This window comes from Vipera berus, assembly GCF_964194415.1.
Source record: "Vipera berus genome assembly, chromosome: 3".
Classification (NCBI taxonomy): domain Eukaryota; kingdom Metazoa; phylum Chordata; class Lepidosauria; order Squamata; family Viperidae; genus Vipera; species Vipera berus.
The window spans coordinates 128,889,513-128,907,621 of NC_138204.1; the positions used below are offsets into that span (position 1 = coordinate 128,889,513).

General features: G+C 37.5%; 1 protein-coding gene across 1 annotated transcript in view; it reads right to left on the reverse strand.

Annotated features, from left to right (window-relative positions):
* Positions 1-18,109, reverse strand: part of GABBR2 (gamma-aminobutyric acid type B receptor subunit 2) — a gene marked incomplete at its 5' end in the record, with an annotated part of 404,913 nt that overhangs the window by 291,707 nt on the left and 95,097 nt on the right. The window contains one exon of the mRNA XM_081324279.1: positions 3,073-3,174. Within this exon, the coding sequence (XP_081180405.1) occupies positions 3,073-3,174 (102 nt within the window). The remainder of the gene's footprint in view (positions 1-3,072; positions 3,175-18,109) is intronic.

Genomic DNA, 18,109 nt, shown 5'->3' on the forward strand with positions numbered 1-18,109 from the left:
CAGGTTCAGCAATATTAGCTTGATTAGGTAGTTTGATTACTCTATAAAGTTCCTGAAAACGGAGTGGGAGTTCATTATAGGAGGAAAAACCTATTCAATCTGTTTTCTTAATTTCTAATTGCAGCTGTTTCCTGTTCTTGGAAATATACTGAAATTGGTAAGGCTAGATTCTGGGCATCTTCTAATGCTGTCAATTTTATCCGTAAAATTTAGAAAGAAAGAGAAAAAAATGGGAAAATGTTCCAAAATGTTAAAGAAATATCAACTGGGAATGCTATTTTATTTATTGGTGTGAATGGCCATCATTTCTTTTATGTATTAAAAGGTAGCAATGTTAGTATTCATGTTTATACAGAGACTGTATTTGACAGTCATGCCAGAATAATAAACAAGATGTTTGGCTTAGTGAGGAGCAGGGGACAGAGGGCAGAGGTAGTAGCAATTGCTACATTCTCTGGTGACAGCCTGAAAAACATCCAGAGATAATAGCACACAGAAAGATGCAGACAAAAACACAGCAGCTTAATATTTATGCTCCATGTTCCGAAAAGCTTCAAATTAAAAAAATGAGATGAGATACACTCCCATCTAAGGTTAATTTACAATTTCAAAACTAATATCAAAGGTTATCACATTTATCTGAGCAAATTAAAATGACAGAAAAATATACATCAAAATGCCTTACATTTGGTCACTGAGATTCATACATCTCGGGTTGTTCCAATAATATACAACCTACAAAACAGATTGATATCTATGCTTTGCAGAGAAGCCCCCCCAATAAAAAAGTTATAAATAGCATTAAGAATTTTTATTTGTATGCCCTATTTTTTTCTTTAGGAAAGTGTATTGGGGAATTAAAGTGTCAGTCAACTGGAATAATTTCTGTTTCCTACTAGGGAGCCTTTATCTCTTACTTCTGGTCAATCCTGAAGGGCAAATATGTTAAAAATAAAAAAAATATTACAAACTAGCCATTTAACTTCTAGACAGCATATAACATTCATTATCATAAAGATGATAACCACAGACATATAGACAGTGCAAACAGATTGAAAAATATGAAAGCCAATATATAATAAACGGGCAGCTTAAACTTATTTAATATTTGGTTATGTTGTTGACTGATGGCGCTGAAGGTGTTCAAATGGTTTTCCAGATATTTTGGGATTGCACCTAGGATGCCTACTACTACTCGTACTATTTTTGCTCTCTTTTGCCATGATCATTCTACTTCTATTTGTAGTTCTTTTGTCAGACGTGAACAACCAGACCAACCTGTGTAGAATACAAATTAGCTACTTTATTGCTCTATAACTATTTCACAGGAATCTTCACAGACTGGCAGCTTGCCTCAAGAAAGACTAGATGAAGTCCAATGGCATTCAAGGTGAGTCAGATTTGCCTTCTTGTGTTTACATAATGACTCCAGATTAATTCCCCATTTGAGTCCCCTTCCTGACTAGAACAGTTGCTCTCCAAAATTCTTATATTTTGTGATTTTCTTCCTTCCTTTCCATTCTTTTGTTTCAATATTGAGAAAAATTCAATTATCTGGATGTTAACCTCTTTAATATGAATTTTATGTTGTTTCAAAATAACAGTGTCAATGCATGGGATGAAATTTAGAAAGATACACTGAGATGCAAAAAACTGCATTTGTCATTGCTGAGAAGAATCTCTGTGATTAAGATGAATGTTTTACCCAGAATCTTATTTCTATTTTAGACAGTAACTATATTGATGAACAATGTATCGTTTAACAATAGCAAAAATATATTTCCAAATTAATTTGGCAAGGCTAGAAACCGAGTATTAAATATTTATTATTTATTTATTAAATTTATTTGCCACCCATCTCCCTGCAAGGCAAAAAATATAACTTGCTGTAGGGTATTAAAGAAAGAGGAGCACTGAGATTACCAGATCTGAAATTGTATTTTGCAGCATGCTGTTTAGTATCAATGAAAAAGTGGGTGATCTTAAGAAATAGGAGGTTATTGGATCTTAACGGATCTGGTTTAAGATTTGGTTGGTCTGGTTATTTGTGGTATGACAAAATTGGGGTTATTGTAGATTTTTGGAACCACTTTATTAAACATGCTGTATTGAAAATTTAGAGTAGATATAAAGTAAGATTCTATCCTCAGATACCTTTATGGTTGTCAACTCAAGATGCTTTTTTTAGAAGGGAATGACAATAAAATCAAAATGGTTAACTTGTGCTAATGTACTGTCTTGCTCCCAAAGAGAACTTGTTAAAAACAAGAAAAGATCTGGAATTAGGTTATATATGTTATTGGTTTTGTATGATCAGCTAATAAAAAGATTTAAATTTTATAACAATTACGATTTTGAAAATGGGTAAAACTGAATTTGATGCAGGATTCTATACAAATGATCACCACTTTTGCTATGTATAAACTGTTGCTGAAGATGAAAACTGAACATGAACAACTTAAGGACTGTATTTGTCACCAGATGTCCAGGAAGTATAATACCTGGCTGATGACCAATCCAGTATAGGTTTCTGTAAGGTACCATATTATTTAATGGAAATACACTCTTTGTCTGTCTTCTCTGATGAGACTTGTCCAGTAGCATGATTGAAACACAGGCACCATTCTCATCTTCCTTGAAGCCCACAAGCCAGCCCCACAACCATGTCAAGATAATGCCTCACTAGGAGAAATCATCATCATCATCATCATCTTCATCATCATGTCTGTTCTTATACTTCAACAAAATTTGGCACCTGATATTATTTTGCATTTTTGAAGAAAAAGAAATTAAACTTGTAAATTGTGTAGCACACAAAGCATTCTTGATCCCATTATGTATAATTCTGTTGGCAACCTGGTTATAACTTTACTAATTACATTTCTATGTTGTTACAGAATTTAATATCAAATATAATTATTTTATATCATGACTATAATAGCAACCACCATAAATATCAAAATCTAAAAGGAAGTTTTCAAACTAAGGCCTATTAAAACTGCTTATTTTAAACTGCTGGAGGGTTTTTGCTACACAATTAGTTTTTTATCTTAGCAAAAGAGTTGCACCTACCTTAAGCTTCTTGACACTTGTACAAGGATCATTAGAAAAACTCTCTGTATCTGATATTTCAATATCTTCACCATACAGAACTCCAGTTAGATCATTCCGTACCTATTAAAGAATGGAAAAATGACAAAATAAACGTATAGGGTTTTTTTTAATACTGAGCATTTTACTGTCTTGTCTGTTAATACTTTACAAATGCACCTTAAGTTAACATTTAATATAGGCATTTTATATGAAATAAAATGAAGAATGAGAGGTGGGTTTTTCACATAAGTACAGATAGTCCTCCTCAAGTTAACAACCATTCATTCAGCGACATTCATTCAGTTGCAATAGTGCTGAGCTAATGGTACTTACACCTGGTTCCCAAAATTACAGTTGTTGCAGCGCCCCGGTGGCCATGTGATCAACATTTGGGCATTTAACAGCAGGCCCACATAACAGCTGAAGGACCCCTTGAATTCACCCCACATGCCTACCTCCTCTCCCCATTTCAGCCGTTTTGACAACCCTGTACAGCTGCACTCTTCAGCAGCAGCAATGAGGCTGGAATAGAGGGGGGGTCTTCAACAGTAACAGCTGCCTGCCATTGATACCAGGCAGACAGTTTGGGGGAGGGGAGCTGAAGAGGAGGCAGTCCTTTGCTTTACAGAGGCTCAGGCTTGGGAGGGATCAAGCTGGGAATGGCTTGGATCCGGGTGGGTCCGCACCTAATGACCAGTGGTATTTGTTAACAATAGCAACAGGGAGCACAGGATTGATGTTGCTAAGTGATGCAACTGCATGACATTGTGCATTACTTCCAAATCATTTAGCAACAGAAATTCTATTCCCAATTATTCTTATAACTCAAGGAGTACCTGCAGAAGTAAGATCCATAATTTAGCTACTATTGCGCAAAGAAATAACCGTAACCTGTGGAAAGTTATTCCATACAACTGCATTGTAAATCCCAGATGAATTCTACATTAACCTTAAAACACGAACTATGCACTGGAAACAACTAAATGCAATGCTGAATATTATCATTGAATATATGATGAGGACCCAGATTGTTGGGGGCAATAAGCTGACTTTGTAATAATGCCGCTTGGTGTGTGTGTGAAAGCCCTAACAAGCAGGCATATACATAGAATGAAGGCTACTGCTAAGCTTGTAAGCCGCCCTGAGTCTTCGGAGAAGGGCGGGATATAAATGTAATAAAAATAAAAAAATAAAAATAAAAGTATAATTTTCGCACATTTTTCTTCATTAATTCATTCGAAGTCACATCAATATTTATTTTTATTGCATGTAATTTTCAACAGAAACCTGTTAATTAAGTATCATATATTTTAGAAACAAAGTATATTAGATTCAGCTTCATAATAAAATGATTCCTGTATGTCTACTTGACATGTAAAAGCAATTTATAAAAGTGTTTTGTGAAAGTTCAGAAAAAAGGAAGCATAATGAAGAAAACCAAGCCTGTACTCTAATTAATGAGATTTAAGTTATATGCTATCCATACAAGTCATCAGTGATTCTGGATGGCTATCACTGTAATAAAATAATATAATCAATTATAATGCAGATAAGGCAAGTATGCAGATATGTTCATAAAATCCAATAAGCACCACTGAAGGCAAGAACATATAACTACCAAGACCAAATTCACAGGGAGAAAACTAAGCTTTTGATGCCTTCCAAAAGGCTATCAAGATTGGGTTCCATCAAATTTGAGGGCAGAGATCATTCCAAAGAAGACACACTTCCTAGATCTCACTATATGATAAAGAACAAGGAAGGGACATGGAAAATGCCAAGCCTAGAACAGCATATGAAATGATTTAATATAATCAAAGACAAGTAGTCCTACACTGTATTTATATACATGTCCATATGAATAGGTGTATGTATAAAGTGAAGATGCTGAAGTGCTGGATAGCTTCTGCCTTTTGGGATCCACTATTAGTAACAGAGGAAATTTCTAGTTAAATACTGTATTCTATGGAGTAACACTTGGTAGGGAAGCAACAAGGGTGCAAGCACAGATATTCAGATGTTGTGATATATTTATATGTAGAACTGCAACTTAAGAAATATTTTAGGATGGGAGAGTTAGTATATAAGAAGAGACAGCTCATATGGGGGTTGTAACTGCTAATCTTTGCATAGTTACGTTCTGCATCTTTTTTTCAGTCTTTTTAAACCAATTTTCCTCAGTGCCACTGAATGTGATTTCCTTATTTATTCCTAAAACATTAAAAAATGGAGAATTTATCACAACTCGTAACATGACCCCATAAAAGTGACAGGAAATTTGACAAGATACATTTTAGGACAAAACAACTCATCAGGCCTTTCTAGTTGGGTCAGGCAAGAGGCATACTAAAAGAACCACTCATAAATCATCTTGGTTGCATTAGCCAGAACTGAAATGTCTCTGAGCGTGCCTGTTTACAACCTATTGCTTCTAAATGCCTCATTAAATAAAATTTACCAGGAGGAAAACATGCCTTCCCAGTTGTTAGAGGTGAAGACCCTGTCACAAAGCATACTCCCCTCGGAATCTCTGCATACATATCTTCCTAATGACACAAGTCAATCAAATTAAGAAAAAGATAAAAATAATTCACATGCAGGCATATATACACACTCTAGCTGGTAACAAAAAAGAGAGTAATTTGCAGACATATAACCGTTGCTTTTCTAAAAACTCCTTTACTGTGTTCATCTAGGTAAGATTTAAATGCATATGCGTGTGGGCTTAGATTTAAATGTAAAGATTTAGGATTTATGTATTGGTATGTGTTATTAAAGTCCTCTTCTAATTCTTTGCATTACTTCAATATTTTATTTATTTAGAATATTTTTATACTTTTTGTTAATGTCTGACTGAGGTGCATTTGTTAGTATGGGTAGTAAGCAAGTCTCATATCTAAACCAGTAGTCCCCAGTTCATCAGAACTCATAGTAAGCTTCTCATGTGATGTAAGTCATCTCGCTATGAGGCTAATCCAGAGAACATCCTGCATCTTTTGGGAACATTATCAAAGGCACGCTTTGGGTGATGTACTGCCCCCTGAACCTGGCAGCATCATATTAGAAGTACCCAAAGGGTATTGTACAGAACAATCAATATAATGGTCCTGACAGTGTGATCAAAGTTTCATGTTATATGTTAAAATGTGTAGAGCAGACATGTCAAACATAAGGCCCGGGGGCCGGATCCGGCCCGCGAAATGGTTTCATGTGGCCCACGAAGCCATCCTGGAAACAGTGAGGGAACGGCCCCCACTGCCTAGGCCCTGGCCCAGAGACCCTCCTCCTGCCAGAGACCCTCAGATCTGTCCCACTCCTGCCCAGGCCCCCATAGACACCCTTGATGCGAACGATGTAGAGCTGGCCACGCCCACCCAGTAGGCCATACGCACTCTAGCCATGCCCACCCAGTAGGCCACGCCCACCCTTGCCATACCGACCCGGCCCCCTGAGGGCAACCGCAATGCTGATGCGGCCCTCAATGAAATTGAGTTTGACACCCCTGTTGTAGAGGTTCAAGTGTACCCTGTGAACTTGACTGACTCTAGAAATAACTAGGTTCAGAACATAAAATGCCACAATTAAGTAGCAATCAATAACTTATAATATAACTTTGGATGATAGTATAAAAATTTAGAGGTTGCATTTATCTGGTTTCTCTCCGTGTAAGCACTGACAAGGCAATTAAGACAAAATTAACCCACTACGAATACTAAATATAGGAAAACAATACATTAAAACTAATATAAAATTATAGTTCACATAGCCTTAATATTATACTACCATGTACTATATTATGATACATTTTCCCTTTATTGATAACAGAAAGCTGAAGTACAGACAGTCCTCGACTTACAACAGTTCCTTTAGTGACTGTTCAAAGTTACAATGGTATTGAAAAAAGTCACTTATGAATGGGGAAAGGAAGGCAATGGGAACCCCCTGATTTATCTTCTGAAGAAACCTGTGATCCAGAAGTTATGGGGTGAGTCACTGCATGATTTTGGGGAGAGTGCTAATTTCTTTATACAATTCAAAACAAAACTGAAACAAGTCACAGCAGGCAGACTAGCCTCAGTTTCATCCTGTGAACCTGGTTATGAGCTAAAAAGTTTTCATTCATTGATCCTAGCATTTATTTCCTTTATATCACAGGACCTATATAACTTTAAAAAAACACAGGAAAAACAAAACAAAAATAAAACTAAATTTTATAATGGTATGGGGGGGAGAGGGAGGAGTAAATTAGCTTTCCACTATCTGGCATTCTCAAATGAGTTAGACTTCCTAATTCTAAGCTGATGGTCATACATAACTGAAGAGTATCAGAAAATGGGAGGTTGAACTGACTGATAAAGAATTTTTGCAACATAAATTGGCAAACATAAAAGTGCATCACCAAGCAATGAGAAAACTTAGTCCCTCTTTTTTTAAAGTTGTTCTGTTCTCAAAAACTCAGACTCGGATTGTATATAGAAATAATTACCTGCAGTAAAGAAAAGAAAAAGAAACCTCGCAAAGGAGCTATCTGAAGAGGAAAAGTAGCACTCTAAATCACCCCAGGAATACAGGTGTCCAAAATTTAATTAAATATGTGCATCCTGTATTATAATATGTGATTTAATAATGATTAAGAATCAAATTAATTAAATGACTTGATCTAGAATTAAGGAAATGAGAATAAAGAAGTTAAATGCTCTTTCTAATTTTATTTTTTTTATTAAAAATACCCTCTAGTTCAGGGGTCGGCAACCTCGGCTCTTTTATGACTCGTGGACTTCAACTCCCAGAATTCCTGAGCCAGCATAGCTGGCTCAGGAATTCTGGGAGTTGAAGTCCACGAGTCATAAAAGAGCCGAGGTTGCCGACCCCTGCTCTAGTTAGACCAAAAACATCCCCTTTCTTTCACTGTATACACTCCTAACAACTGCTCTGAAAGGAGCCTCTCCTATTTTAAAGTGGCCATAAAAAGCAATACAATCAAGTGTTAATATACATCTGAAAAAAATCAGCAAATTCCTCTATTCTACTCTATATGATGTTAACATGCTGACTGACCTAAAATGGTATTAGTTGTGTAGTGTATATCAGTCTGTGAAACGGAGTTCAGTGCAATGCCTGTTGTTTATTTATTTATTTCAATTTAGAATGCCCTGCAGCTCCAACTTATTGGCAGTTCACAATATAATATTGTATCATAAAAATCAATAAAGACCAAAAACAAAATGGGACCTGGGCACAATATTCAGACAAATAAAAGTAACATATATACCCAACAAGGGACCCCCATCCATCTCAACCCAAGGCCTGGGAGAAAGACACGGTCTTCAAGGCTTTGCAGATTGCCAACAGAGTGAGAGGCACAAGGATTTCAGTGGGGGTGACATTCCAAAAGCCAAGTTCCCTATGTCCTGATAGATGATGCTTGTTTAACTGAAGATACCTAAAGGATGCAAATTTTGCCAGGATGAATGGCCAGGTGGAAATCTTAGAAGATAGGTGGTCCCTATAACAACCTGGCCTTATGGTATGCAGGATTTTATATGTAAGAGCCAGTATGTTGAATTGTACTCAGGAGGAGACTTCCAGAAGCAGACTTCCAGCTTGTGGAGTAGAGGTGTACATGGTACACCAAGGCCATCAAGCTTCTCACTGCCCAAACTGCTGCATTCTGATCCGCTGAAGCATCTGAATAATTTTAAGGATAGCCTCATGTAGAGAACGTTGCAGAAAAGGAGTATACAAATATTAAGAGACTGCCTATACTTGGACAGACAGCTTGTAGTGTTATTCGTGGAATTCTAAATCTTGTTCATAGTCTTCTGTTCCACTAAGTGCATTATCAATGTAGATTCATGAATTCTATAGAATATGGTGTTTTCCAGTAGAAGATATATGATGAGGTGGCTGCTATAATTTCTCTTATCTTTCTACAATGTCTGTGGTAACCTCCAACCAATGAAACTAAGGCTGCTTTAGGAGATACTCTGAAAATTTCATTTACTACACTAGGCTTTTAGAGGATAATGAATACTGGCGGGGGAAATGAAGTATACTGCTTCCAGGAAACATTTCAGAATTCTTATGATTGTTTATAAAGCAACAACCAGGTAATGTTTCATCTGTATTTTATTCTGATACATTTTGATGTTTAAAAAATAGAATATGAAAGAAAAAGAATGACACCTCCAGAATATATTCCAAGAGGAAAGAAAAGATTTAAATTTTAGGCTGGGGAACATTCTATTGAGTAACGTGTTTATAATAGAAGGAGTTCCTACAAAATGAAAATGCTGGGATGTTGATAGGTAAATATTGAAAGTGCTTTAAAGACATTTTATGTCAAGAGCTGGGAAAAGCCAAGCATATAGCATAGACCACAGGTCTGCAACCCACGGCTCCAGAGCCGCATGCGGCTCTTTCAGCCATCTCCTGCGGCTCCCAGTCCTCTGCCATGTGCAGTCCAAAAAAAAAAAGTGGGACTAAAAAGGTTCAACCAACCAATTCAAATATGCAGGGTAGGTGCATATCTCGCCTTGCTCCACTCTTCAGTCAAACCCTGTTCTGCGCATGTGTGCATGTACGCGCATGTGCACACATTTTTTGCGGCTCCCAGTTTTTCCTTTTGTGAGGGAACCAGTTCCGAGTGGCTCTTTCACTGTTTCAGGTTGCTGACCCCTGGCATAGACAAAGACATACTCCAGAAATGCAGTATAAAAGAAACCTTCAAAAGTATAAATTTATAATTAGTCACCCAGTCTAGTAAATCTTACAAGCAGCTTGCTACTCAAAGGAAAAGAAAAGGTAATGACCTCCACAAGAAAGTCAGCATCCTATTGAATTCTGGTAGCAACGTTAGGAATTGGAGACTGTCTCCCCAATACTCAAAGTCAGCAGTGATAATTTGGAGAATATCATCTGTTGTTTCACTTATCAATTCCACGTTAGTGCAATAGCCTCGGATGAGACACATAGAAACAGCCCCCATGATCACTTTTGGTGATATTGTTACTGAGATCCATTTTGACTACGGAACAAGAGCCTAATTCTTGGGCTTCCCCTCCCCCTCATAGTGTTTTTTACTGCAGCAGTTAGGTTGTTGACTGGAGTTCTGTACCAAAACTGCACAAGTTGATAAAAGTTTAAAGAATTCAGCTTGAGACTTTAATCTTCCACTCTTAAAGCTCCAACTAATCTAATACCTGTTTACAGTATGTACAGCAGATGTTTATTTTTAGGATGTATTTCCTCATACACCACAAGATGCTGGTGCTACAGTAAGGCATTCTGCCAGAATCTAAAGCAGACATGTCAAACACAAGGCCCGGGGGCCAGATCCGGCCCATGAAGTGGTTTCATGCGGCCCATGAAGTCATCCTGGAAACAGTGAGGGAACGGCCCCCACTGCCTTGGCCCTGGCCCAGAGACCCTCCTCCTGCCAGAGACCTTCAGATCTGTCCCACTCCTGCCCAGGCCCCCATAGGCACTCTTGATGCGAATGATGTAGAGTTGGCCACGCCCACACAGTAGGCCATATGCACTTTAGCCACTCCCACCCAGGCCACACCCACCCAGCCCCCTGAGGGCAACCGCAATGCTGACACCCCTGATCTAAAGTAACATTCCTGAGGGGTACAGAAAAATAAAGGATGTTAAATTTGCTTCATTTCTCTACTTTATTGTTTCATTTTATTAATATATGCTCAACAAGCAGCTGGATAAGTTAGTGGTTAGACCACCAGTGCCATTTGATGCAGGAGGCCAGGGTTAAAATCCTCTTGGAGTTACTTCGGTAGTAGGGGTCCTTGAACAAAGACCCCTAACACTGCCTACCTCAGACTTCTTAAATATCTCCCCCCTTTTTTCTTTCATACTGTAATTTTTTAAATTATTTGCCTTTGTTTTTTATTTAGTTAATGAAAAAGAAAAAAATGTCTCCAAAATTACTACTTGGTAACCTTTGTCCTAAGCAATCAACAATCCCCCAAAAATCCCCTGTACAACCATCTCCAGAAAGCTTATGAAAAGAAAGAAATTGAGATATGGAACCAAAGCAGATATTATATTCAATAAATGATAATATTATCAGTCTAAATCTTATTTGTTTGACTTCCTGAAGAGTAGAAATGCCCTAGCCTTCCAAATGCGTGGTGAGTTTTCAAGGATCAATCATAATGCTACCTCTAGACTGTCTTTCTCTTAGCAGGCATTTTGCAAGGGAGTCCCAATAGTCCGCATCCTTCAGTTTATCATTGCTGTATTGTTTGAATTATGCTGTCTAGAACAGAGGTCCCCAACCTTTTGGGCACCAGGGACCGGTGCCATGGAGAAAGGTTTTTCCATGGACCAGAGGGGGTGTTGTTTTGAATACTGCCTGCATCCCAAGGATAGAGTTTTGCATGTTTGTGCAGCCCGCTTGCTGGCATGCTGCAGACTGGTGCCGGTCCATGGACTGGGGGTTGGGGACCCCTGGTCTAGAGTGCTACAGTTTGGCTCATTTCCTCACTTGCAATACTTGCTGCTATAGATCAGATAGGTTTCCAGGTTAATGTGCAATTTTTTTAAAAAAAAAAATCCCATTTATATCCCGCCCTTCTCCGAAGACTCAGGGCGGCTTACAATCTAAGAAGCACAAATCAATGTGCTTAGCAATAGCCTTCATTCTATGTATATGCCTGCTTATTAGGGCTTTTGGGGCCCCCCAAGCGGCATTATTACAAAGTCAGCTTATTGCCCCCAACAATCTGGGTCCTCATTTTACCTACCTCGGAAGGATGGAAGGCTGAGTCAACCTTGAGCCTGGTGGGACGTGAACCTGCACTAATTGCAAGCAGCTGGTGTTACTTAAGGAGGCATCAGCCCACTGCTCCACCAAGGCAATGCTGCCTTAGCTGCCTTACTTTCTTCTCCAAATCTTCAAAGGTTTTGCTGTTGGTGATGTGAGCAGTAATGTGCACAAATGGAATAGCTAGCCTAGGTATTAGGAAAATGGCAGTCGTCAGATATACCGGTACCCACAGGAACTGACAAAAGCGAAAAATGTTTTATTTTGAACAGAGAACTAACTGTCCGAATCCAGAGCTACAACTAAACCATTTTTAGTTGGCTGTAGTCCAGCAGAAACAAAAGCTAGGAAATTGTATTCTAAGCTTTCAGACAAAACATGATCCAGAGAATCCCAGAGGATTCTGGAGTAATTTTACAGGGAAGAGTAAGGCAACACAGTTACTCTCCACTCTTCCCATCAACACCTAAGACTTGCTTAAGACCCCACCACCGTGAATGAGGTTTGAATAGAAGACAGGACTTCTTTGCAATTGTCCCAACATGTTCAGCCCTTTTATTCTCGGCTTTTAGGAAGGCATTATAAACCTTCCTTTGTAAGAAAGCACTAAGGACATATTTGATGAATACTAGGCAACCACTATTATTTACTTCATTATTCTAATGATTTTATCAGAAATCGTTTTATAGAAAAAAGTTAAAGGACATTGACAATTACACTTAAGAGTGGAAGGAAGGTACTGCCTGTAAGAATGGGGATCTTCAGGTTAAGAGATATCAACAACTGAAGTGAACTTCCAAGAGAGATGAGTTGATGGGATATATCATGCTGAGAAAGAAAGAGTGAAAGGCAGACAGAAAGAGATGGAAAATTCCAGTTAGATACAGGCAGGTGAGCTGTATATATTTGTATATATAATCTAAAGATCTCAAGGTGTAACAACATTGTAGTTTGGTGACGGTGACAAAATTCTCCAAGACCTCAGAACTACACTTCTTAGGATGCCCTGAAGAAAATTTAGGAGTATCAAAATAATTTATAACTGCATTCCAGACAACTCCCTAAAGGCATTAAAATTTCTACTGCATCTTAAATCCTTATTTCTATTAAATTATCACCAATAAACCCAAAGAAAGTAATTTTAGTAAACATTTAAAAATGAGAAATCAAAATAAAAAGATAAGTACTTTTTATAAATTATGAACACACATCTTGCTCTGTGACGTTAAGGTAATAGTCTGAAGTTCATATACTTGGATCAATTTTGTTTTTACAATTTGTGTTGATGTACTCTCACAGTGAGAATGACCTACAGTCATTCAAGTACAGAGTGCTTGTTATTGCTACATTATTCTCATCACTTGCTCAATTTCAGAAAGGCCCTACTATATGTGCAGTTTATTTAACTGGAAGTCATGTTAACTGGAAGGACATGTTATATAAAAAATTGGTTTAATCAATAAAATGTGCCTATTAATAAAAATTTTAGAGTAAAATCTACCAAGGCTCACAAAAAAATAACCACTTCTTAAGTAAAGATTTCAAAAATATTTACCCCGGTAGAGCAAGCTGTACTATGACTTGTAAATATCAGTTTATAGATGATCTTAAAGTTCTGTTATAAGCTGAACTTAGTGGGATATGGGCATCCAGTACTTTTCAAAATTTTACAATTTACTAGTATATTGCCAGCTTTCATCTTATCTTATAGTGCTAACATTACAAATAGTAGCAAAGTTTCAAATATACAATGTCAGGTAAACTGATTCTGTAAAACTGGCTTCCAGTATGACTTTTCAGTCTGAATAACCCATCATTAAGGCAAAATGAGCATGCCAATACAAAAATTCTAATATGAACAACATATATTCATACAGAAATTCAGATCAGCAAATGCAGCCAAATACACATGTATACAACATATCCTTATGTACTAACTGAGTTTGAAAATGAAAGTTTTTTTCAAGTGAAACTTCTAGGCATTGGTGGACAGATTTCATTGCTTCTAACCTCTTAAGATCTAGAATAGGAAAAATGAACCAACACAATCATTAAATAAATACATAGAAAGTAATAAAAGGGACCACTTATTAGACAGTACAATGTCTAATTTCCTCCAAGTAGAATGTCTATCTCTTTAGACTATCTCCTGTCCAGCCTGCTCTAAGGTACTAAACTGGAGGCAGCTGTTTTTATTATTTTGTTATTCTCATGACGGACTACTTATCCTGAACTATCTGAAAAGTGAAACTGGTATTGATGGAAACCACCAAGGGAAAGCAGCGTATGCAAGCAGCGTATGCAATACAAGTTCTGCATATTTTAGGAAGGTTTTTAAAAGTGGTACAGTGGTCAGTTTGTTTGCGGGAAGGTGGATGCCAAGGATAAACAATGGCCAATCTTTTTGTTTAGTGCTTGTTAAATCTGCCAAAATCTGAAGATATTCCCTTCCCACCCCCTTGTCATGTGTAAAAGATGTTTGGTTCAATAGAACAAAATTGAAATTAATCCTCTAAGCTCAAATACAAAGTAAACAATGAGTGCAGCAGGGCTGAAATATTTAATCAATGCAAGATTTAAGTTAAATCTTATTGCATTTCAATGTACTTCCAAAATTCATTCAAAACATTTTGGAGAATCCTGAGTACAAAGTTCCGGCGCTTTGTTTTATAAATACCACAGAGGAACCTATGACTGGACTAAGGAAGCATTCAGCTACTTAAAGAACATTTGAAATGACATCCTGTACTTTGTAAAAGCTTCCAGTAAAAGGCTGCAGTTAATAGAAAGAAATCTACTAGCAGCTAACAACCAGAATGTGATTAAATGTTTTAGAGGAAATTAATCCTTTATAAGATATTTTAAAGAGGGGTCATATAACATGAATTTAAGTAATGGTCATATTTCAACTGCTAGTGTAGAATAACAGGTAATTTAATATGGGAATGAAACTAATGACATATTCAAGCCAAGGTGGGCCAAACACAAAATAAAGCAAAATCTGGGATCAAGTAGTTATCTATCTGGTGAATGTTAAATATTTTATCCAATACGTTTGAAACTGAACTTTGAGGTTATTGTTCTCACCCTTTATAAAAGGCATAAATATAGCAGTGATAGTAGCAGAGTACAATCACAGTAAAAAATATGAAGCACTTATGAATAATGTATGAATATATGGATAAGAAGAATATAAATGGAGAGACTGCTTTGGAATGGGGCTTGGAACTGCTCTTACAGTAAGTGTATACTTGCTGAAAGATATATGCATTCTAATTTGAACTTTCAATGAAAACACACACAAATCCATATCTGTACCAATTCAAGATACATAATCAATCTAACAATTACAGCTTTAGGAACAAATCATTATTACAATTTGGACTTTATTCCTTTCTGAATTATGCATAATCCTTTATATTACATAATCTACATAGTGAATTATCCAGTGATGGCGAACCTTTTAGAGAGTGAGTGCCCAAACTGCAACCCAAAACCCAGTTATTTATCGCTAGGTGCCAGGTGGGCGTGGCCTACTCAGTGGGTGTGGCTGTGGTGGTCATGGAAGATTGGGTGGATGTAGCCAAGGTGGGTGTGGTCACCTCAATGTTGCTCATGGGGAGGGACAGCTGTGGGGGGCAGTTGGTTGAAGAGGGACAGTTGCCACCTCCAAGGCATGGCGCAGGTGCCCACAGGGAGGGCTCTGAGTGCCGCCTCTGGCACCCGTGCCATAGGTTTGCCACCACTGTCCTAGGCTAATCAAATTAGTCCCCAGTATGCAAATACAATATGCAGCATCTATGATCTCAAAAAACAATCCAATATCCACCATATCTTGAAGCAAGAAAATGGCCTTTATTTTTAGAGATAGGGTTTTTAGTTTGAAGCCTGAAACATAGCTTCTTGATTAGTGCAATTAGAGAAGTCCAGATGGGATGAGGCTGATGTCTTTTGGGCCATTTTTTTAAATCATGCCGGGGGATGCTAAGGAAAGAAATGGATGTGTGTCGTCTTCTAAAAACCTTGCACTGCCCTCACCATATTTTGTAGGTTTTACCGGAAAATTCTGCTGCTAAATTTTGAAAATACAATTTTGACCTGTTTCTCAGGGATTTATACCTTGAAACATTGTAGTCCTATTTCCACCCTTATTTTCCTAAAAGTTTAGATTTTATTTTTGGGACTGAGTTTTGTTGGCATAATCTTGAGGTATTCTGATGGCCACAGTGTCAATGCTAATAACATCAGATGTTCTTGCTTTGACAACAGATGGAAATGTAGCCATTTTCTCTATTGCTTTTAGAATTAGTTGCTGCTGGGAGGGGGAATACGGATGAGAGTCCAGCTAGTCATAACAATAATAACTTAGCCATGGGAACCCAAGGACATTGGGCCCAGAGCTGATAGTGTTTCGGCAGGCTGGAGAACTGGGGAGAAAGCCCGCGCTTCAAGCTAATTGGGGAATGTGATTTATGACTGTTTATTGGAGGAGGGATTTGTACTTTGTTACTTTGTATCCAGGGGATGGGAATTTAGCTTCTGGTTTCAACTATGTAGTGCCGATACTTTGTTTCTCGAATAAAAGATTCTTTAAGGTAAACAATGCTTCAAAGTTCTTTTGAAGAGTTTTCATCTGTTGGAACCATGACACACAGTTGGGGTGCTGGAAATTGGATATGGAAGAGTTTACTATCTTTCTCAACAAATGTACAGTGCAGGTAGTCCTCGACTTAACAACCATTCATTTAGTGGGCATTTAAAGCTATAATGGCACTGAAAAAAGTGACGTATGACAGTTCTTCATACTTAGAACAATTGCAGCATTCCCATGGTCATGTGAGCAAAATCCGGATGCTTAGCAACTGGCATGTATTTATGAAGGTTGCAGTGTCCTGGGGTTATGTGATCACTTTTTGCGACCTTCTGACAAGCAATGTCAATAGGGAAGCCAAATTTGCTTAACAGCTGTGTTACTAAGTTAACAACTACAATGATTCACTTAAGAACTGTGGCAAGCAAGGTCCTAAAATGAGGCAAAACTCACTTAACAACTATCTAGCTTAGCAATTGGTTTGGGGCTCAATTGTAGTTGTAAGTCCGGGACTATCTGCAAAGGCATTCTACAAATAAGTACTGTTGAATGAATACCTTTGTTTGTTGAACTTAAAACAAAATTGCTCTCTACCTTACTGAATTGGTACAACAAAATTGAAATGTTAATAATATTAATTTAAAAACTGTGGAACTGACCTCTGATCCAAAAATTAATCACAACAGCTAATACACTAAAAATAAAAATATAACTGTACTCAGCAAAAGTAAAAAGAGATAAAAATAGTAGAATTATAAAATATCAGAAAACTATGGCATACACCATTCAATAAATCATAGTTAGGAAACAAAAGACTTAAAAGATACTGTATTACATGAGCCCAGTCTTTACAATGAAAGATCTACTGTGTAATATGAACTACAAAGAAAAAGATTTACTAAGAAACTTGTCAATCAACTAAGATGAGTTGTTCTTTTTTTGGTATTGTTTTGCTTTGCTTTCTGAACCTATTTCTAGTTGCTGGCTCTGCTGCAGTCAGCCTGGGTTCTAAATCAAGTCTCATTTTCCTCCTTCACGCATCTCATAACTTAGAATAACAGTTGTGCAGCTTCAGTGAGGCCCTCAGTGAGACTTGGAATCTTTTCCACAATCTTCAAATTAAACCCTTGGGGGTACATAAGAAGGCCAATTACCTGCCAGAGAAAAGCCCTTACTTGATTAAACTTTGAAAATATCTTTGCAAGTATATGCAAAGATACAAAGCCAAACAAATGAAGCAATATGGATTGGGGCTTTGTTCCTTCTACCATTTAATACCAGAACTACAGTATATGTTCCATATAGGAATAAGCAATAATAAGCAAAGACATGCCTGGGCCTGGTGCTTTTCCAATCTTTTGTCTATGAAATAGATCTCACACATATTTTTCTAAGATCGCCAATGGAGAGGGACCCAGAGGTATAGAGATAGGTGTAAAGGATTTGGATTCGAGATGCGGAAGGCAGCAATACCGGTGGTTGACGGTGATCTCCTCTCAAATCTACAGAAGAACACATTCAGATCATCTGCCAGTTGCTGATTCTCTTCAGTAAGGGAGAGAGATCTACTAAAGCCAGTGATATTCTTCAGGCTTTTCCACACATTTGCTGGTTCACTTGCTGAGAACTGATTCCTCAAC